Here is a 23672-nt window from a genome sequence, read left to right as displayed (position 1 = left end):
AAGGATGATCTATGAGTAATGATGAAATTAGAAACCCTATAAAGTCATATTTTTAGTGAATTATTCCCTAAGGAATTGGCCTATGTTGAGAATTTAATGATCATTGGATGTAACTTCAAAGAATATATGCTTGATGTTTTAGTCACTAATAAGAAATAGGAATAAAATATATAATAAATTCTAAAATAATAATAATAATAATAATAATAATAATAATAATAATAGAATATATAGTAAAAAAATTTAGATGTCTTGTGTATGCGAACGACTTATATATGTACGAAACGACAAAATCACTTATGCATAATACGGCCACGTGGTTTTTAAAATTTTGATTTAAGGTAAGTTAGAAAATCTCTACAGATAAGGAGAAGAGAATAAAATTTTTTTTTTCTATAGACGATGAGAATTGAATCCTTTCATTGGCAAAGCCCATAATTCTTTGGAAGGCAACATATAAATAAATGCTACTAATCCAATCATTTTTACCAAATTGTCTTAGATTAGTGAAACCTAAGCACTAGATTGAAGAATTAATAATAAAAAAATTAATGTACAATTTCCTTTTGAAAAGATCTCTTTGCACTAAGAAAACTCATCTTTGCTTCCTTGACCAACTAGAGCTTAGAATTCTTACTCCACATAATATTGCACTCATGTTTACAAACATACATTTTTTGTATGATTGTGATATTAATTGAGGTTAAGTACACTTAAAACTTAAAAGCATCATTAGTGGATACAAAACTTTGTTAATTAATTAACCTTTTTTGATTAGACAAGTGTCATTTATTTATTTATCTGTAACTCCAATGTATATGTATATGTATTAATTAAAATGTATAGCCAATTACTCCACCTTTTTAAAAGGTATGAGTAGTTTTTAAATAAAATTTTTATTCGACTTCTAATATCTTCTAATAAAGTGGGTAGAAATTAAATTATTTTATTACTTCTTTCTTTTTCTTTAATTTTTCATTTCTCTTAGTTATGAATTTGTTTGTGTCATTTTCATTATGGTACGTTAACCCTTCATTCCTTGAAACATTTTCTAATAAAAGATAAAAGATTTAAAAAATCAAAATTTTTAAACGAAAATGTTTTAAATAGTAAAATTATCTCACGGTGAGAAAAGTCTATAAAAAGCTCAAATTTAAAAAAATGAGAGTTTTAATGTAAAAAGTGTCAATTTTAACGATTTATTGTGTAGTTAATTGGATGTTTTATTAATTAGCCTAGCTAAGTAGTTGGGCTATTTTGATTTGTCTCACACTAAGCTAAACGGTCCTAAATGAAAATATGTTAATAAATTAAGGGGTTATAATTTGGCGTATTTAATTAGTATTATCTCAATATTATTTTCAAATGTTGTTTTGTAAATTGCAATGCTATTGGGTAATCAATGGTCGAGTATCTAGTCATATTTTAGTCTGAGTACATACAATTTTTGTTAGATAAGATTTTTGGGTTTGAATCTCGTTATTCCTTCAGCTAGCCCTCTCATACTTTCAATCTACTTTGTCCAAGTAGAAAGTCAAAATTCAACCTTACAACATAATTTTTATCACCATAACATTGCATTGAGAGACAAATTCATTATTGATACTAAATAAAGTTTAGCTCAAACTTAATGACAAAACATTTGAAAAAAACTTTTGAGAACTAAATATAGGAGAAGGTTTAAAAGGTGAAGTACCCTTATGAGGAGGGGTATATAAGAGAGTATATTAGAGAAAGATTTTTCAAAAGGAACTCAATTTGGCTCTAAAAAGGAGAAATGCCCACTAACAAAGTTTCATTACTATTTTTCTAAAAAAAATAATTGTAAATATAAATAATAATCTAATGTATACTTAAAAAAAGAGATAGTAAAAGGGGACATGACAAAATGAGGATAGCTCCATCCAACTTCCTTGAAGGTGGATGTTTCTTTTTTGAATTTATATTCAAAAGAAAAAGAATTTTCACCCATTTACCTTCATGTTTTATGCTCACAATTTGATGCCTTATGTGTTCTATTCTCTACCTATTTCTTCAATTTTATTTTATTAAAAATCTATTCTACAATTGTACCTTATTTCACTAATCATATTAGCTTAATATAAGATGCTACTAAATTGTGTTGTGCTATGACTTCCCCTAGTAAAGCTCTTTGAGGGTCTTTTTATATTTTATTGATTGAATCATTGAAATTGTTTTAATATTTTTTATGTATGTTAAAGTAAATATTATATACTTCATGTGATACAATATTATCTTTTGAGTAAATTATAAAAATTATCATAATGATAGTAGAAGAAAAACCATTATATCTAATTAAAAAATTTTAATAATTTATGAGAAGAAAACACATAAATTAGAAACAGTTTCTAAACTACTAAATTTTACTAAAAAAAATTACGAACTCGCATTATTTTTTTATTTAGACCTTTTGAATACAATATTCTATTATGCTAATGTCAAATAGTTTTTGGCTAAGTAGAATCTATAAATTTCAAATATAGGCGAACATACAATTAACTAAATCTTTAAATAATGTCTTTAACTTTGCACCCTTCGAATAGTCAAAGTCAGTTCAACAATCGTCATCCTGTTAGTAACAATGGACGATTGTTGAGCTGACTTTAACTTAGTTTAATAATTACAATAGGCAATATCTTACCTCAAATTCTGGTGAAAGATATTTATTTTAAGAAATATTTTATTTGAGTGTCTAACTTTGAAATTTTTTATTATAAAAAGTTTATTTTTCTTAATATTGTTATATTGGTAAGTCAAGAAAATATGACACTAGATTAAGATGGCCATTGAAGATTAGGAATGCCAAGTCCAATACACAAACTATGATTTGTAGGTCCAAAAGAAAACTAAGGCACAATATGGCCACGATGGGTCTCATCCATACATTCTTAAATGCCCAAAACAAAAGGCCCATCTAGTTTTGGGTAGAAAATCAGCCTCAATTCATGAAGTTGTTGCTTGTAGCTAACTAACCACAGAAGTGAACATTTTAATATTTTCAAGTTTACATGTTATGAAAATTTGAATGAATTAAGCAAAAAAATTATAAAAGAATCATAAAATAAGCAATGTTTGAACTTATTTTTCAAAATAAGCACTTTTTACCCAGAGCTGAGGTTTGGATTGTTCGCTGTTACTAATAGCAAATAAAGAGGGCTGGTAAAAAAAAAAGTCAAGTTTTTTGTTCGTTGTACTTTGATGTTTTTTTTACCAAGTCTTTATAGTAAATAGGGAACAAAGGTTACCTTGTCAAACAAGGTCAAACCTTTGTATGTTGCTAGTAACAACATACAAAGGTTTGACCCTGTTTGACCAAGCAAAACCTTTGTTCGTTCAACCCAAACCTCAATTCTGAGCAAAAAGTGCTTACTTTGGAAATTAATTTGAAACATTACTTACTTTATGATTTTATATTTATTTTTGCTTAAGCACTTTAAATTTTCACATGTTTTCGGCTTTATTTTTTTAGAAGAACATTTTTGAGTTGAGGCTGTTTACACTCTGGTCAAGTAAATTAAATCCGTTGAACAAGACTACTTTGAATAATATTGGCTGCATTACAAAAACTTTTAAATTTATTGAACTGATATTACACGCGATGTTAAAGTGTATAAAACGCATATTAAAAACCATTATCTCATGATTTCTGTAAATTTATTGAATTACGATAACAACATCACTTTCACCCCATTTACTCTTGATTGCTTTAGCTTAGTCAATTGATGATTTATGATTGAGATTAACTAACTCAATTTATACTTAAGCTATTATTTTATTATAATTTATAATTACAAGAGATTCTTGAAAGGAACAAGTAATTGGAAAGTGAAAAACAAAATGATAAGTTCACCAACTACAACTAAAAAAAGACAAGTGAAATTTGGAATCAAGAAGCAGTTAGCAGTCAAAATCAAGAAAGATAATAAGTGGATTTGGACCATTTGGTTGCTAAGGTATTATACAATTTTATGATAATTGTTTAAGAAAATACATACTACAATATAAAGTTACGTATACAATCTTAACTTAGCAATTTACCTTCAAGCTTTAAAAAGTTTCATAAAAAAAAATTTGGAAAAGGGAATTAAAAAATATAGAAAATCAAGCCAAAGAATAATTTAGATTTTGATCCAAGTTCAAAACCGATAAACAAATAGTTTTATTAGCTTTACAAATAGTTACTTACGCAGTTACGCTAAATCTACATCTTAATGCATAATATTTTATTGTAGACCACTTGAAAATCACATATATTTACCGAGATACACTTTTACTTTCCACTATTTTAATTCACACTTACAAACTCATACTATCTAAGTTTGAGATTGGAATCAACTCACATTCAGATTTGTTTTAATTCATTTTGTGATCATATGTGAAATTAAAATACCATCTATATTTTTTAAAAAAATAACAAAATATAATTGACACGATAAATAAAAGATAAGACAACCTTACACAATGTCTACACGCGAACTGAATTAGTTACAAGAACAAATGATAGAAGGGCAATCCCAATAGAAATTGATCAAATTATTAATGGGGCAAAACCCAGAAAATTCACAATTCAACAGCTTGACGATTCCATCCCAGATTCTAAAACGCCTGGGTTTCATGTCAAAGTATACCTGTACTTCTAAGTTAAGTTACAGAAGCCTCAATCACGAAGCATTCTTATTTTTTGCTGGTAATCTTCAACAATTTGAAGAAACTTCCTCTGAAGGTTAAAACACAGAACTATCTGGTGACGAATGTAACTATTGTTGATCCATTATTACAGCCTAAAGGTGACCGTGGAACCAGACACTATATACAATCAATGGTCGGCTTCTTTAGTACTTCCTTGACTGTTGTTGTTCCTACACCAGAGTTTATCGTCAGCTCAAGTTCATATCATGTAATCATACACCAACGTATGGGTGTCTGGTATTGCAGGTGGAAGACTTTCGATGTACAAGCGGAAACGGGTCAGGTTCTCTCTTGCAATCGTGATGGAATCGACAATTTCATGGTTGTTTGTTAGAACCCACAGGTCTTTAGAGTTAACCCTCTTTAGGCTTCCACGACAGAATGGACACGATCTTGATCTTGCATTCCTGTTGTTGAACATTCAAGTTAGAACAAAAAGACTTAAGTAAATAGCACAGTCCCGGCTAGGCTTCGTTTTTCAGGTAAAGACAACGATGCAAGAAAGAGAGATGGATATATGCAACAGAAGCAGTAAGATGATGCCAAGAGCATTCACATATCACATTATCCAACAACATTCCAATACCCTAATGTTTGTTTTGGTTGTGAGGGTGATGACAAATAAACAAGCAAACTCATTACTCATCCTCATCATCCCCTCCTCTCCGCCCTCACCATTATCATACCCTTGCAACCTCTTTAATACTGATAATAATACTTACCATTACCCTCTCTAAGCATTCCCTTTCCATTTTATTTCCACTACTCATACCAAACACCTCCTATCCTAAGAGGGGTTTAGGGGTCAAATGTATGCAATCTTACCCTTGTAATCACAAATAGTAGTTTCCGATCAAACCTTGCATCAAACATCATTGCAACTCCACACATCAAAACTATACTTTGAATGAAATTACAAAAGTGAGGATTCTCATAACTATCCATGCCATGATTCCAATTTAACATCCCTATCTCTCTTTGATCTATGCATAAGACTCAATGAAGGAATACTTACCTAATTCCAATCCTCTCTTATTTCAGAAAAATTTACACTATTTTTGAATCCAAGAAATTACAAAACATAAGTGTCCAACAGTAAGTATCAATGTCAATAGCCCACACAACATATACTCTTGGTGAGCAGAGAAAAATCAGTGGACATCCCTCTTCAAACTTCAGATTTTAACTTGATATAAAACAAGACACCCTTAAGCTGCAAATTCTAAGCTTCTGATCCCCTTGATATCAATCAAAAGGGAACGAGAGCCAGAAAAGGAGCTCAAATCTTCCCTAAAATGACATTAGGACTTAAAAGATCACATGTCATTCCCTCTCTAGTCTTTATCTCCCCTTCCAAACCAAGCTTTTCAATAAATAATTTGTCTTAAACTTTTGGTTGAGTTGTTCTTTAATACATTACGGTATCAAAAGCTAACATGACAAAAGATCACATATTCTAATCTCATTCAACCTTAATTTAAGTGGAATATTAGCGCTAAGTATGAAGAGAGTTTGTGTTGCATCCACAATTTTAACTCAAAAGGCTTTTGTTTGAGGGGACACAATAGTGTATATGACATATCCTGGGATTATAAGCATCAGCTTAAGCTTTTTATTGAGTTTATCTCTTGACATAACCTTTCTCTTAAAACAATGGAAAAGAAATCAGAGAAGACTTGCAACAGTTAAGGAGGAATAAAAGCATACCAATCATGAAAGCAACGGATGCACAAGGCATGTCCACAGGTGGGCAATACAATGTTGGTGTCAGGTTCCATACAAATGCCACACTCATCATCTATCTCTAAATCCTTATTGACGCCTTTCCTCTTGTCATCTAATTTTTTTATGCTCAAACTATCTGAGCTCCTACTTTTTTTACTTTCTTCTTCCAATTCAATTAGATTGCCTTCTAACTGCTTGAGTGATGGGTATATCACAGCTGCAAATATAATTATATACTTTACACACTTCATATTATGAATATGGAGATTAATAAAAGCATAAACAACAAAAGACACATATTTTTCTTACCATAGAATTCCCTTAAAGAGGCTTTCTTCTCTTGGGAAGACATAGTTGGCATTCCATCAACATATACCTAATCAAAAGAATTAATTTCCAGATGTAATAATATAAAGGAACAGAAAAAAAGAAATGGAAAATAACAAATTTTCAAAATAGAAAAGCATACTCACCTTGTATACTAAAATATGATGCAAACCCAAAAAATTAGGGAGGGCATCTGTACAACTAAAATCCATCCATTCTATCAAATAAATGAGAAAGGGAGCCAAAGGACTGTAAGATAGTCTCATCTGAACACTATCCCCACAATAGTCCCTTGGAAGTGAAGCTGCCCTGGAAACAAAATCAATAGGAAGAATCTCAAGGATCAAAATAAATGTTAAATTGGAAAACCCCCAGCAAAAGGCGAGGAACGGTGAAAGAATGTAATTGTTCTATTTATCACCAAAAAAGGAAACATTTGAGTGATTTTATAAAAGTAAAAGTAGAACCCAATTCTGCATTGTTTCAGGATTTCAGAAAAGCATAGAATTAAATCATCTTTGATAGTAATTGGGATGTTAGTTATGCTTAAAGCTTTAAGAAGAAAAATTAGAAGCCAAACAAGCCCTTCAAAAAATTTATGTTTTTTTATCCTGGGAAAGACTAGAGTTAGGGGGGAACTAGTCATCCTTAGCTATAGATGTTGAGAATCGAACACTGATTAAAGGTGAAAGAAAAAGCCTACCACTAGGCAAAGACATCATTCTCAGCATAATTAATAGGTGGTACAAGAACAGGCTTATTTTTTTTTTTTTAATGAAGAATTACAGACACTTCCAGAAAAAACTAATATGTCCATGATCTACACCAATTAATTCATTAGCATGCAATACAACACCCGTCAGGGAAGAACCTAGGCTGGCCTAAGCCTAACCCATGTCCTAAGTCATTTAATTTAAATTATGGTAATCAAGTTGGTTCAACAGACACATGCAGAGGTGAGTGTTAGACACTCACCCTATAAGAGAATCCTGAATTCATCCCTGCCCACAGCTGAAGGGAAATCAGAATCACAGCACATAAACTGAGAAAACCATTAAGCATCAAACAATAATTTGAAAGGAAGTATTTTGGTTGCGCATTAATCACAGTAAGAGATATACACATAAATATTCCATTAAACTTCATGGGATGAAACATAAAATTAGAAATTTAGAGGTTTTAACACACAGGTTATTGGCATGCTGTATATCAGCTTCAAGAGCTTTGATTGATTCTCTATAGGAAGATCTACTGGGCTGCTTCTGCCACATAGGTCCTGCTTTAAATATTCACCAGAATTTGTAATAGGAAATACAAATCAAATGAACAGAGAGAAGGATGTGAGAGGGAGAGAAAGAAGGAGAGAATTTTCCAGAGAATGTTTTAAAGATAAATCAAGAGAGGGGGGAGTTTATCAAAATTAGTTGCCACTAAGAGAGGTATAAGATAAAGCCCACTTGCTTGACATTGCAAACCATGTCATCCTCTAAGGAAAGAAAAGGATGGCTTCTTTTACTCCTCTTCCCGAGTCTTAATGTTAATATCTCTAAGGTGGGCGGAACACTCATTTCTACGTAAGTAGAAAAAACCCAAAATATAAGGTGGGCGGAACACTCATTTCTACGTAAGTAGAAAAAACCAAATTCACAATCTCTTTTGTGTTATATTACACCATTTAATATTAATGGGGTTTTTAATGAAACTACTTGGGCCATAGTACATTCTAGTACATTCTAGTACATTCATTCCCCTAGAATATTCTCTAATTCAGTTATAAGCGAATTATCAGTGCTATTGCATATTATATTGCCAGCTCAACATTTGTGCTTTTGTGTTGCCTCCTTTTGTAAGTGATCAAACGTTTCTCCTTGTGGAAAGGCATAGCACATAATTACATTGTAGGTGCGGTTAAAGTTTTGTAATTGCCATTATTATTAGATTAAGAGTTTGTCATCGTTATATTGTTGTTGTGACGGTAAATACTTCTATAATATATCAATACTATAGTAATAGATGTTGAATTAAAGATATCTACATCTATGACAATCTATTTTATAATTTCTATGACAATAGCCACCTTTAATTTTATTGAAAAATATTCGATATTAATAATGATATAAAATGTCCTCCTTGAATTCCTCTGATATATATTAAAAGTACGAATTCAAATTAATACTATAATATCATCATGAAAAAATAGAAAAAAAATCAATGAATTGATTAGTTTACATAAGAAACTGTTATTCAGTATCGAAAATACAAGGGATGTCTAAAACAGAATGATGTGATAAAGCGGATATTTACCGAACAACCATTTCACCTAGAAAAGTGATGCAAGAACCCACCAAACACTATACCACCCAAAAATCTCCCCCCTCCCTTACTATCTCTGCTACCTACTCCATTTCATCCAAATGTTAGAAGAGTAATTTCTAGGTAACTCCTCCCAAAATTTTTATACCAAAAAAATAGTCCACTATGATTTTTGACCCCACATTTTTTAATCCCATTCGATTTTGGGCTCTAGTGGGCTTGCTTCTGTCTTTCCATTTGCTTGAATCCTGTTGGTTCAATAAGATTTAAAGATGGCCCAAAGGTAGGCCCAATGGATCAAAATGTGATGAAAGGAAGTCCTAGTATGTGACCCATAATAAAGAAGAAGCAATTGTTATAGGCTTGTTCTGAGAGGAATTTAGAGACAATTTTTTTTTTTTAAAAAAAAAAAGCCTAGCAAGAGCATAACACAAAGCAAAGCTAGGCATGTTATCAAGCTCGTAAGGAAGTGAATAATCCAAGAAGAAAACAACTCACTTAGAGCTTAGCGGATAACAAATCCAATTAAAAACAAAATAGTACTTACAAAGTGACAAACAAACACAAAACCTCCTAAGAAAGACAAGCATCCAAAAGGTAAGTCAAGAAATAGAAAACCTAAATAAAATTGGTATTTGATCTATTTCATAATAATTGTTATATTTTTTCTTTTTCATCTGTTTCACAATCCTTGCAACATTATTACTATGTCATAAAGTAACTTATAATTTGTCCTATTTAAGCTTACTTTGTTCTTATTTCATATCTCATTAACTTTTACACTTTTATCATAATTTAAGAATAACAATGATATTTCATAAAAATTAATTATTTTTTAAAACCTTGTGAATAATGCAATTATTATGATATGGAGATCAATTATTTTAAAATATGAACACAAACAAATTAAATGCTATTTTTTATGGAATTTAGTGAGCGTAGAAAAGGGGACCTACCTTGAACTGTGTTCATATGAGAAGAGGTACTGTTCTTCATGACTTTTTTGAACTTTTAAAAGTTGATGTTGACCTGGTCTAAAGGGACAAAGGAGAAAGAGGGATTTAGCATATCAATAATAAGTGCACATGGATAAAGAAAGGAAGCAATAGAAGGGTAGACAACGGCAATTGTATTGCAATTAACATAATCCACCTAGGCTCTAGGACGCTTATGCATGGTCATGGGTAAAGATCCCTCTTTAAAACCACAAAAATAATCATTTTATATTTTAATTTTTGCTGTGATACTTATTTTTTATGTTTTTAGTGAATTTGCTATTATTAAAAGCTATTTTCCTCTCAAAACTATATAAAATTTCTTATTTGGAAAAGTAAACTTTAAAATTTCCTGCTCTGGGATTGAATGTTAGCCTGTAAAGAAGATTTTCGAACATAAGATGAAAGTTACAGAAATGCGTATGCTGAGGGGGATGTGTGGGCACACATTGATGGATCGAATTAGAAACCAAGAGTTTAGAGACAAATTAAGGGTAGCCCCTATATCTGAAAAAATGCGCGAAAATAGATTGAGGTAGTTTGGTCATGTGCAAAGGAAGACTTTCGATACCCCTGTAAGGAGGGTAGAAAGCATTATAGTAGAGGATAAGAGGAGTCGAGGAAGACCCGAGAGAACTTGGGTTGAGCAAATAAGACTTCACTTGCATGAGTTAAACCTCTCTGCGGACCTGACTAGGGATAGAAGCAGTTGAAGACGCCATATCCATGTCTTAGGTTGCTGACGTCCTCTTAGTTTACCTTTTAGTGTCCTTAACCTCTTGCTTTTATCATTTCCTTTCTATTAGTTTTTTGTTTTCTTTTTTAGTGGTTCTACTTTTATTTTTATAGGCCTTTAAGTTATCTATCACGTGTAAGCACGTCTCTTTATCTTCCTCGAGCTGGGGGACTCCTTTGACCGCGCTCTCTTTTATAGGCATGAGTTGCAGCCGTCATTCCCTCCCCAGACACTGACCTTAGTTTACTATGAGCGGGATATACCGAGTAGGATAATATTGATGATGATGATAGTACTAAAGGTGCTGAAACTAAATAATTATAGTTCCCTTTGATCTTACAATTGTTATTTTATTTGCTTTTGAAAAACAAGAGTTGAATACAAGACATTATTATGAATAGCATCATGAGGAAGACAGTCATTAAATGACATTGTAATGAATAACATCCTGAAGGAAAATAATCATAGTAAGAAAGAGGGCGCTGGTGCTCATTGCCTAAACTCCCACCTTTAGAGAATCGAGTTTTGTCTCAATCAGAACATATAACACTTTTTAAGGCAAAATCATGAATTCAATATCGCTGCCTGTTCCATTAGCTTATCATGTAATTGTAAAAGAATCCCACCTTCAACTTATAAAAAATTAAAATATAATACTTATGTCTTCTTGAATCCATTTGACTTCCATATTATACATAATTATGACTATTAACATTTATCATCAATCATCAATCATCAACATAATGCCAAAATAAAACTACATCGCACAACATTTACTGCGTTGTAAAAATTTTCAAAAAAAACAAATCCATATTTACCATGTTGTAAAATTATAAGAACCACATTTTGGATCGTTTCAAGGTAGATGTCATACTATTGGCTGATATTTGGCATTATGATAAACACATCACTCTCCATCTCCGTCGCGTTACCACAATGGTGATCATTACCCCATTTTAATACTGTGTTCATTGGTATTAGTTTCAAAAACATAATTATGCATCAAAACATATGCATCAAAAAATTATATCTAGATTCTCAGTAATGTTGAAATAATCTAGAAAAATCTAGGATTTTAATTAAACGTAAAAAATATCTAAACTAAAAAATTAAAAAATTAAAAATATCTAAGATAATATAATAGAAATTCCTAGAAAAAGTAATTAAAAAAAATAATAATATAAGTTCCTAGAAAAAATAATTAAAAAAAATAATAATATAAGTTCCCAGAAAAAGTAATTAAAAAATAAAAATATCTAAGATATTTTGGCAAACTTATAACCAAAATCATCGCTATAAATACTAATTGATGTAATCAATTTTTGACAATGAATAAGAATAGTCAATTTACATATTTACTTATTTTGCTCTCCAAATAAATTAATTTACTATTTTACGATCTAAATTTTACTACAAGTAATACATCAAATTTATTATCATACTGGGTTACTGGTGAAAACATCAAACAGATTCAACCAAACAAACTGAAGAAGCAACACAAAGATACTTCTTACCGTAAAGATAAAATGAGACCCATAAAAGTATTTTGAGATTAATCAAATCCTATGGTCAAGAATCAATGATCGAGCAATCTCTTATACTACATGTCAGTTGTCACTATGTCAGAATCAGGATTGAAACAGGCACAGGCCCACACGGTTATTTGGAGAAGATGTAGATACTTTCTAGTATAGCTGTGTTGTTCCTCCCAGAATGCATTATTTACATTTTGAGTTAAATTTGATTGAAAAGAGTATTAGGTTGGCAAAAAATAAAAAACGATACAAATTAAAATAGTTAAGATTAATATGAAGAATAAATTTGTGGTTGAAATTAAAAGATGAAAAGTGAGATCTCGCCTATAAAAAAAATATAAAATCAATAACACAAATTAAAATTAAAAAGCGGTACAAATTGAGGGACGGAGAGTACTTATTTTGGCACCAACCATTATTCTAGAAGTATAATTCTAAGCAAAGACAGCAAATAAGCTGATTCCGACCTACTCAAGTGGTTTCTTTGGCTTTAAAGTTGCATGGCGTATTCTTTATCAAAAGCTAATGAAAAAAGTGACCCTTAAAATCAACCAAATAACTTTTTATCTAAGCCAAAGCAGATTCCAATATCAAACATGCACATAAAAAACAGAAATTGTTAAAGAAAAAGTGACAGAACAGAGCCGTGAATGAGCAATATTCGGCCAAGAAGTGAAAACGAAAAAATCACTAGGTTAATAGTGGAAATCTTTTTTAATTACTATCTTTGTTCATTTGAAATTGCAATAATAAACGTTACCATAACGATAAATTTTATAGATGATATTAAACGAAAATAAAAATATATATTGATGAAATTATAAAAAATAGTGAAGATTAAAAACAGTTTTATAAAAGAAAATGTGGCAAAATAAATAAAATGAATTTAAAAAGGTGTGACAGGTGCAAAGGCCCACTAAGAGTAACAAAAGAAAAGGTATATGTTTTATGCTCTGACCCCATTACTATATTTTTTTCCTTTCATGTTGGCTCGTATTATGGAGATGATTTCCTAATTTCTCTTTTCACTCCAGAATTTCTGAGATCAAACATATTCTAACAAAAATGAAAAGTTAAAGTAAGAAAAGAAAAAGTACCACTAGACACTAATCACTAGGGAAGAATTTGCACCAAAGAGCACCAAAAGATTAATTTTGAACACGGAAAAAATTAGTTCTGTACTGTATGTGTATATACTCTGTTCCAGATCTAAATGGGTTCTTGCTATTGTCAGGTGCTGGCTTTGCTTCTTTTCTCTCTACCATGTATTCTATCCCAAGTTACAGGTATGTAGTACTGTAAATTATGATTCAATTCACAGAAACGAATAGAAATCAACATTTGATGAAGACACATAAGTTTTCAATAAGAATACCAAACAAATTTGCATATATGTATACAGATTTTATCAGCATAGATTGTGGAGGAGCAAGTAATTACACAGATAAAAAAACAGGGCTAGCATGGATGTCAGACACTGGTATTATGAGTCATGGAGAAATAGTTGATGTTAACAGCATAAATGATGGATGGGAACCCTACAAAAAAAGACGAGACTTCCCAACAGATGACAGGAAATACTGCTATACATTAGGCACACAGGAGAGAAGAAGGTACCTTGTCAGGGCAACCTTTCTATATGGAAGCACAGAAGATGCAGATACATACCCTAGCTTTCAGCTATACTTGGATGCAACAAAGTGGGCAACTGTTACTGTGTTTGATGGCTCAAGGACATATGTTGAAGAGATGATCATCAGGGCGCCTTCTAGCTCCATGGATGTTTGCCTCTGTTGTGCAACTACAGGGTCTCCCTTCATTTCTACCCTGGAGCTTCGCCCACTGAATCTCTCAATGTACGCCACTGATTATGAAGACGACTTCTACTTGAAGGTTGCAGCTAGGGTAAACTTTGGAGCTCCGAGCAAGGACCCAATAAGGTAAGAACAAATTCTTCAAAACCAAATAATTTCAATGTAGAACAGAATTTCAAATGCCAAAAATCAGGCAAAGTTGCACTTGGTGTTATTAAATAGATCCACATGTTTAATTTTGTTTTCCTGTGTCAAGATAGTCCACTCTTTTTGGTTGTCAATACACGAACATCAAATACAGATTGTTTTTGTTCATGTAAGGTATCCGGATGACCCATTTGATCGAGTATGGGAATCAGACCAAGTAAAAAGGCCAAACTTTCTAGTAGGGGTAGCTCCAGGAACAGATAAGATTAGTACAAAAAAGAACATTGAAGTGAATAATAGAGAGTATCCACCAGTTAAAGTGATGCAAACTGCTGTAGTTGGTACAGAGGGGAATCTAAGCTACCGGCTGACGCTAGAGGATTTTCCAGGGAATGCTAGAGCTTTTGCATATTTTGCTGAGATAGAGAATCTGAGAAAAAATGAAACTCGAAAGTTCAAAATGGAGCATCCTTACGTATCAGATTACAGCAATGCAGTCGTGAATATAGCAGAAAATGCTAATGGCACCTACAAACTTTATGAACCTAGCTACATGAACGTGACTCTGGATTTTGTCCTGTCATTTTCGTTTGTGAGGACACCAGACTCAACAAAGGGTCCGCTCTTAAGTGCAATTGAGATCAGCAAATATGTTCAAATTGGTTCAAAAACTGATGCTCAAGATGGTAGGTTTATGGTGTGATGCAGATGTTGATGAAATTTTAGTTCATTGTAAGCATTACTCACCTAAGTGAAGCTCGACTGATGTTTACAATGTTTATTGATGGAAGTGATTGCACTCAACGTCATCCGAACCATGTTGCTTACTAGCGAGGAAAATCAAGATGAAGGGGATCCTTGCACTCCAACACACTGGGAATGGGTTATCTGCAGCTCAACTGCACCACCACGGATTACTGAAATGTAAGTCATTGCTATAGACTGAACTTAAATTAGTAATGAACATGCATTTTCAATATCCAAGCACAATGAGAATCATGAGTTAACCTATTGGAGTTAACCTATTAATTGAAGGTTTTCGCTTTCACCCTCGTGACTACAGTTCAATTCCCACATGAGGGTGTCAAGAAGTAAGGAGTAAGGACTAGTACATAAAGGAGATATTTTAGCTATCATTTTTGAAAGAAAGGATTGAGATTTCCCCTTGCTTTTGAACATAATACTAACGGCTTTCCCATGATTTTGCAAGCAGACATTTGTCACAGAGAAATCTAATAGGGGTCATACCACCTGAAATTCAAAATATGGACGCATTGACAGAATTGTAAGCTTATTCTACAGCCTCGTGGACTAGTTTACTATCTACGTGAAGCGTTTTACTGCATTTCTAATTGAATTTGAAATCTCTTAGGTATTTGAATGGTAATTCCCTCAATGGATCCATCCCAGATATCAGTAACCTCGTCAATTTGAAAATTGTGTAAGCCAACAAACTTGTTGTGCATTTATTAAGTAACAGGAACATGTTGATGATGCTCTCACACTTTTCATTCATGGGCCTTGTACAGGCATATAGAGAACAACAAACTCGATGGACCTTTACCCTCTTACCTTGGTAGTTTACCAAGCTTACAGGAGTTGTAAGTATCAATAACAGTAGTCTTTCTCCGCTTGCATAAAAACACTTTTTACAGTATGGAAATGCATGTGATTTAATACAACCAGTTATTATGATCTTAAATAATCGGAAATTGTGTGATAGGTACATTCAGAACAACTCCTTCAGCGGCAAAATACCTTTGTCATTAGTAAACAAAAAAATAATATTCAAGTAAGTAATCTCAGACAAAAAAGGATCAAAAACAAGTTATCAGCGTTTATAGCTTCTCAAGAGGGAGCTTTCAAGTTTATATGACTTCAAGCATTATAGCACTTATTCATTTGGTTCTGAAACATAACCTATCTTTTGCAGCTTTGACGGAAATCCTAGACTAAGTAAAGGAACACACCTAGGTACAAGTTTGATTGCAGGGATATCTGTGGCAGTATCTGTAGCACTTATGATAGTGATTCTTGTAATTTGGTTACTACTGCGCAATTTCAGAAGAAAATCATCTCGGCAGAAATTTGGCTCTAAAGGTAACTAGCTTTTCTACTTGCACTGTCATAAACATTGAGGGCAAAAAGCTTGCACATGTCAATATATTTTCTGGTATAAATCAGGCAGCTCTTTGCATCCAAGTAAGTCACCGAAAGGACACCGCCTTGTACGAGGTACACATCTAATGGATGATGGTGTAGCTGCCTGCATTAAGATGACTGAAATAGAAGCTGCCACAATGAATTTCTCAAAGAACATTGGAAAAGGAAGCTTCGGTATTGTTTACTATGGAAGAATGAAAGATGGCAAAGAGGTTGCAGTCAAAGTCATAGGTGACCCGACAAGCCAAGGAACCAAGCAATTTCTAACTGAGGTAATATATGATCACCTTTAATTTATTATGAGTCCACAATCACGCACCTTCAAATAAGAAATCAGAGAAAAAGGACGGAACCATTCAAGTTCAATCTAACTCTAGAGGCATTAACAATCTATAGTAGAAATCAATAGTGTTGGAAAGAAGTGCTACTGCCTTACATTTCAGTTACTTTTACAGGTATCCCTGTTATCAAGAATTCATCACAGAAACTTGGTTCCTCTTCTTGGATATTGTGAAGAAGCAAATCACAGAATTCTGGTCTATGAATATATGCATAATGGGACACTACGAGATCACATACATGGTTTGCACTTAAATACATTTAGTTATTTCTACTGGCCAAATGTACAATTGTAATTAATAATTCAAGACAGGTTAAATTTGGATACTTAATATAAATCACTATCCAACAGATTCTGTCAAACAGAGGCAGCTAGATTGGCTTACTCGTTTGCGTATTGCAGAAGATGCAGCTAAAGGTCATATATTCCATTTTTTCTTCCCTGAATTGTAACTTTTAAGATATCCTAGACATGCTAAAAGAATTTCCAAATGGCTTCACAGGCCTTGAATACTTGCACACTGGATGCAGTCCAAGTATCATTCACCGAGATGTAAAAACCAGTAACATCCTCCTAGATGTAAATATGAGAGCAAAAGTAGCAGACTTTGGACTTTCAAGACAAGCTGAAGAAGATCTCACTCATATATCAAGTGTAGCTAAAGGAACACTAGGCTATCTAGACCCAGAGTAAGACTTATCAAGAGCATCTAAGTGATAAATTCTTTTGCCTATACATGTGTTATAGTCATCTAGTCATGTACATTATTCCTGTAGGTACTACGCATATCAACAGCTCACAGAAAAGAGTGATGTTTATAGTTTTGGTATTGTTCTCTTGGAACTGATATCTGGAAGAAAGCCCATCACAGAGGATTACGGGACTGACTGGAATATAGTGCACTGGGTAAGTTTGTTTAGCTTTATGAATTCAAGAGAATCTTAATTTGGATTGATGAATGTTCTAACATCAAATTATCTTTAGTAGATCCATTAGAATCATAATAAAATCTGAAACCTTAGGAAAAATGATAATTATGTGCTTTCTGGAATCAAAAGCGCAGTAGATACATGCATCATAATCAAGTGCACTTGCAACTAATTAAGAAATATGTGTCATTTTTATGAATGTACTATCAGTCTATCACTGATGATGTGCAATTATGAAAGTAACTTTTAACATGTAGAGTCACGTGCTTAACAAACCTCAATGATAAACACTGCTCTTCTACAGGCAAGGTCGTTGATCCGTAAGGGGGATGTTGAAAGCATGATGGATCCTTTCCTTGCAGGAAGCATAAAACTCGAGTCTCTATGGCGAGTCGCTGAAGTGGCCATACAATGTGTTGAGCATCATGGATACTCACGGCCAAAAATGCAAGAAATTATCTTGGCCATACAAGATGCAATGATGATAGAGAAGGGAGCTGAAAACAACCAAAGCATATCATCAGGCAGCGGAAGAGCACAATCTTCAAGGAAAACCTTGCTGACAAGCTTCCTAGAGATAGAAAGTCCAGACTTATCAAATGGCCGCATAACTCCATCTGCAAGATAAACACGAAAGATATCTTCATGTTATACAAAAATGTAGCATAACCATGCATAATCATGAGTCATGTAAAAAATAATCCATTCAAATTGATAAAGTATGGAAACATAAAAATACAATAGCCCTAGGTTTCCATCATTCCTCATCCTCATAAAACATTTCTCTTTAGACTTCTGTTTGTACAACTGGTATACAGATCCTAAGTTCTCACTTAGCTAAAGATTCAGAACATTAGCCCCCTGTAGCCGCAGCATATGAATATATACTCAACACAACTCCATTGCTCTCTAACTCATCAATTTAACCAGCCATTGTGTCAGGAAACTCAGGCATAGGTGCTATTACGGGTCCAATAGCAAGTGTATGACATGCCATGGCTCAAAAAGTTTAGAGGCTGGAGAAAATGTCCTAAATTTCAACTCGGGCAAGGAAAAACAGCACCTTAACTTCTTGAGCACACTTTTTATTGAAAAAAAAACATTAAATGAACTTAATTAGGGGTCTAAAACCTACTTATGTGCCTTTTCTTCTACCCTCCACCCCATTCCCCCTCTTTCTCTTCTTTTCCCGTCTCAGATTTAAGCCACTTGCACACAATTCATTGTGACATGAAATGTCTATTTGTAAGGCCAAATCTAGTTATAGATCCCATATCTATGTAACTCGGACTCGGGCACTAATGTTAAACATGAGTAAATTATCCAAATGTTCGACTCAACTATTAATGAAGTTTCATGATTTGATGCAAAATTAAGTTTCCATATAAAGATGACCTATAACCATGTTGGAGTACCTTATAAACTACTTGAAGTGAATAGAAAAGTTTGAGTAACGTAGTCTCTTATCCATATCCCTCTTGTACTATGCCAACAACGATGCAACAAAAAAATGCAAAGTGGAGTATCATATAAAACACCAACTCCTGCAATTTCTCTTGTAAACCCGAGAACACCATGAGTATGGTTGAGTTCTAGCCGTAATAGGCATCAACATAAAGAGAAAGGCTATTAAAGGCACAAAAAAGTATAAACACTAAATGATATACAAGATTAGAATCACATGTCAGAGATCATCAATCTCCTTTCACATAAACACTAAACAATTATATAAGAAATATTTTTTAAAGCAGATTACTAATTCTGTGAGAAGAGAAAGACAATCTCTAAGATTAACATTATATTTTTATCAAGAACAAAAACCAAACCCTGCACAACAGGCAAACCACCTAAATACAACTCATGATGGCATTAAGTGTCCTATTGTAAGATCAAGTGTAGGGTAAAGAATACATTGACTCACCCAGCACTTAAGACAAACATGAGTACTTGTCCAAGTGTCCGACTTGGCTATTTATGAAAAGTTCTATGATTTGTTCTCCATACCTATGTTGGAGGGTTGAGACTTGAGCATCTTACATGAAAATAGATCGAGTAACACGGTTTTTTTTATCATAACCCCATCAACTCAACATTCGTAAAGCAATAAAATGCCCAAATATACACCCATGCCATTCTACAATTTCTACGTTAATCTAGGAGTACCACGAGCATGGTACAGCCATATATACCATAACACGGGCAGGAGGGTCATTAAAGGCACTATAATCACTAAATATTACTTCAATTTAATAGTCTAAAAACAAATCAAGAATGAGGAACAATCATCAATCAAATGAACAGTAAATAGCTAAAACAAATCCCTGCTTTTCACCTTTTCTTACAGAAGAGATTAACAACAAATGTCTCAAACAACACAAAAAACCCTGAACGGTAAGGGAAATGAGGTGGGGTGGGTGAGGTAAAGGACATGGTGATGGGGTGGTAGGTGTGATGTGGTTGATATTGAAATCATGAGACATCCCTATAACTCATCTAAAAAGCTGGTTTTTTTACGCCATTACAACAAAATATTTGACACGACTTTTTTTTGAATAATACTTGATTCATTAATAGAGTCATACGACATCTACATCAAACATAAAAACAGGTACATAATAACTTTAACCAAAGTAATTTAAAATTAACAAAACTATGATCGTTGTATATGAGATTTCACAATTCTGAATATCCTCTTTCACATTGTTGTTTGATACAGCCTTCTACGAGGGGGTCTTTCGATCTGTTATAGTCTTGAGATAGAACTGAATTTGATGAAGTTGATGTTAATTGCAAATTTTAATGTCTGCTGCATTATCGCATTAATCTCTACCGACAAATCAATTACAGATCAAACTTCATAACTCTAAACTCTCACGAAGAGAGAGATCAAAATCCAATATATGGGTAGAATCAACCCAATGAATGGGTAGAACAACTCTCCTGTAGGAGAGGACAAAAATTTATTCTAATCATATTCAAAAAGCTAAATTTAGATGCTTACCGTCAACCTTTTGGTTGATGATAGCCCCAAACCAACTACAGATATTAGGGTTTTTTTAAAGAGAGAAGAGAGAAAAGGAGAGGAAGGCATATTTGACACGACTTTGTTTTTGAACAATGGTTCTCCATGATTGAAAAATGATGAACTGAATGAAACTAAATTACACTGAATAGAGAAAATTTGAAAGTGTAAGTTAAAATCAACTTATCTAAATTGAGAGCAACTAAACAAAATTGAAATTCCTACGGATCAAGCCTTAGATCCCGGTAAACCCTAATCCGAAAATAAATAACACAAAATTCAAATAGATAGCAAACCAATCCGAAGATCGATTTGTTAAGGACAATTATGGTGTCATTCTTCACTCTCAATCTAGTTAGGATGATAAAACGGGTAAACCTCTGACCCATAAAACCCTAAACTGATGCAGGAAAAAAGCATTGAGGAAATCGTTTCCATTATACAATTTCCAGTAACTATTACAATGCGCAAATTCAGGAAATTCAAGTTTCAATCTCAGAAGTAATTGCATGCAATTAACGTTAAGCAATAAAATTCAAATGAATAGCATATTACGAATATTCATAGAATAGTCTGAGAACTTGATTCAAGCTGATAAAAGTACTCCTTGATGAATTGATTGAATTAAGTACCTCTGTTCGTGAAGGCATTTGCATATGGTGTAACTTTGATCTTTGAATATGTTCACATGGCGGCATATAGGTTGCTACAACAATAGCTTGGTGTTATACCGCTAAAACTTTCACGTAAATAACTTTTGGAAATTCCACATCCTAATTGAGGTTTTGAATTTTCTTGGTGGTAATCAAAATTTTAAAAAAACTCATGCAATAATTTTGAGGTTTACCAAATTTTTAAAATTAAATCTTCTTAAGAAAAAACATAGTGCCATAGCATAGATATACCATGCATGACATCACCACCTCCGCCGAAGAAAAGGAAAGCATGAGGAAGTTTCAAAAACTTCCCCATCCAATCCATAACAATGGCTTCAAGCTCGGTGGCGGCGGGCGACGAAATCCAATTGAAGCCCACTACATTAAGCCCTGAACAAAGTATATCTCCCAGCATTGCAGCATTGCAGCATTGCTTAAATTAGCTGGGAAATATCCAAAGAAATTCGGGCTTTGCCAGCGAGTTAAACCAGGTACTATCTTTGCATCAACATCTTCAAAATTTGCTCTATGGATTCTGGTAAACTTGGGGCAATTTCAGGTATAATGTCTTTTAGATAGCCTGATTTTACTTGGCTTACAACTGGGTACTTATCCACATTTTTGTAATATTGGGTTATATAATTGATTGCTTGCAAAACTCTTATCTTGGAATGTTTTTTGGGTTTCGTGAATTCTTTTATATATATATAAGTTGTGAATGGGCTATGTATGTCAATGGTGAAGAAACAAATAAAAAACAATGTGCAAAGCAAACGCCAAAAATAGAGTACCAACAACAATGGACAACAACACAATTTATGAGGTATCTAGTGATACCTCCCCTCAAACAAAGTATCTTATAATTAATATACTCAACAATACATTAATGACTCACCTTACAAGCTTCAAGAACAACCTCTCAAAGCAAAGATTGAACCTTTGATGTCAATCTCCCCCAAATGCCCTAATACAATGGGAGTGAACTCTAATGAACTCCTAAAACCCCTTATATAGCCTCGTATCATATTAGGAGGCCTTAGGACAATCTATCAAAAAAGCCCACAAAACCGAATTCAAAACAGAAGGCTACTGTTTTGTTTGCTGGCAATTTGCTTGATCGAGCACATCACACTCGACCAGTCGAGCGCCTTCACAGTGGCTACTGACTTTTTGCTGTAGGTTTGCTCAGTCAAGCCATACATGCTCGACTGGTTGAGCGAGCTTCACACCCATCTTCGAGCTTTGGCTTCCTTAAGACTATAGTATCATATTAAGTCCGCTGCTACAGTGAAGGATTGATTGCTAACAGATGAGAAATGATGTACAACATTTATTTTCTTGGTTGCTTAAAGTAACTATAGTATCATATTATAAATACTAATAAAATATTGGAAAATAATAAATATTATTTTTAGAGAGTCTTGAAAATTAATTATATGATTATATTTACCTAATTTAGAATCTATTTTTTTTTTCAATTGGAGCTAAAATTAAGATAAAATTTTTATATAATTTATTGTAACAATTCTATGTAAGTATATAACTAACTTAGAATTTGATATATTTTATTGAATGAAAAATTGATGTATTTATAAATAATTTTAAAATACTCAATAAATAATTTTTGCTTTAAAAAAGTCATGTATTAGATAAATTTAATCACAATAATATATACTTGCGTTATATTTTAAAATTATATTTTTATATATTTTATGCTAATAAATTCGTACATTTCACGAGTTTTTATATTAATTACTAAATAATGGAAAATGTTATTATTTCTTGTTGTCATCATTAATCTCTACAACGTCTAGCTCGGTCCGACCCGTTTTCATATGAGTTCGACCTGACCTTTACTTATTAAACCCAGTATACAAGTCTAGTCTCACTTATATGACTCTCTCGAGGATTAGCAATGTTGTTAGTCTAACTTGGCATAAGTTTGACACGTGATAGTATATTAGCCATTGCACAAATACAAATCGTGTCATTGTGATTCAGTTTTAAATTGTTTAAAATATTAAATTTTGTATATTAATATATTTACTTTTAATTGTTTATTGTTTAACATATAATTTTAGATGTAATGATTTACATTTTGGATTTTAAAACACCCATTTAAGTTGTTTAAAAAAAATTTAAAATTTATTTATTGTGAGATGATCTCATATAAAGATTATTTTATTTATTTTGTAGTCTTATGTGTACTTGGTGCAAACTACAAAACATTATGCACCAACATTAGCATACTAGTGGGCTA

At 32.7% G+C, this 23672-nt stretch overlaps 2 protein-coding genes and 1 pseudogene across 6 annotated transcripts; 1 reads left to right on the top strand and 2 right to left on the bottom strand.

Moving 5' to 3' along the window:
- Nucleotides 1-4522: 4522 nt before the first annotated feature.
- On the bottom strand, nt 4523-8397 carry LOC130820949 (E3 ubiquitin-protein ligase AIRP2-like). 4 transcript variants are annotated; one of them, XM_057686516.1, is made up of 6 exons: nt 7951-8262; nt 7738-7804; nt 6909-7071; nt 6745-6811; nt 6418-6652; nt 4523-5117 (listed from the first exon to the last, which is right to left on the bottom strand). In XM_057686516.1, the coding sequence occupies exons 3-6, from the start codon at nt 7026-7028 to the stop codon at nt 4910-4912; spliced, it is 630 nt and encodes a 209-aa protein (XP_057542499.1). In that variant the 5' UTR covers nt 7029-7071; nt 7738-7804; nt 7951-8262; the 3' UTR covers nt 4523-4909. The 4 variants fall into 4 exon arrangements, with proteins under 4 accessions (XP_057542499.1, XP_057542496.1, XP_057542497.1 ...); XM_057686513.1 differs by lacking the exon at nt 7738-7804 and having other exon boundaries at nt 7951-8397; XM_057686514.1 differs by having other exon boundaries at nt 7738-8261.
- A 4813-nt stretch (nt 8398-13210) lies between these two features.
- LOC130820795 (probable LRR receptor-like serine/threonine-protein kinase At1g67720) lies at nt 13211-18570 on the top strand. 2 transcript variants are annotated; one of them, XM_057686310.1, is made up of 16 exons: nt 13332-13419; nt 13576-13627; nt 13744-14281; nt 14477-14988; nt 15094-15226; nt 15516-15587; nt 15675-15743; nt 15832-15903; nt 16026-16094; nt 16236-16402; nt 16487-16737; nt 16921-17047; nt 17157-17222; nt 17308-17494; nt 17582-17711; nt 18039-18570. In XM_057686310.1, the coding sequence occupies exons 3-16, from the start codon at nt 13809-13811 to the stop codon at nt 18360-18362; spliced, it is 2652 nt and encodes an 883-aa protein (XP_057542293.1). In that variant the 5' UTR covers nt 13332-13419; nt 13576-13627; nt 13744-13808; the 3' UTR covers nt 18363-18570. The 2 variants fall into 2 exon arrangements, with proteins under 2 accessions (XP_057542292.1, XP_057542293.1); XM_057686309.1 differs by having other exon boundaries at nt 13211-13627.
- A 2742-nt stretch (nt 18571-21312) lies between these two features.
- On the bottom strand, nt 21313-22645 carry LOC130821774 (tyrosine decarboxylase 1-like; annotated as a pseudogene).
- Between the last annotated feature and the right edge of the window lie 1027 nt (nt 22646-23672).

The sequence above is a fragment of the Amaranthus tricolor genome, chromosome 8 (genome assembly GCF_026212465.1).
Source record: "Amaranthus tricolor cultivar Red isolate AtriRed21 chromosome 8, ASM2621246v1, whole genome shotgun sequence".
NCBI classification, from domain to species: domain Eukaryota; kingdom Viridiplantae; phylum Streptophyta; class Magnoliopsida; order Caryophyllales; family Amaranthaceae; genus Amaranthus; species Amaranthus tricolor.
Note: the sequence above shows the minus strand (reverse complement) of the source record. Positions and strands in the feature narration are given on the sequence as shown.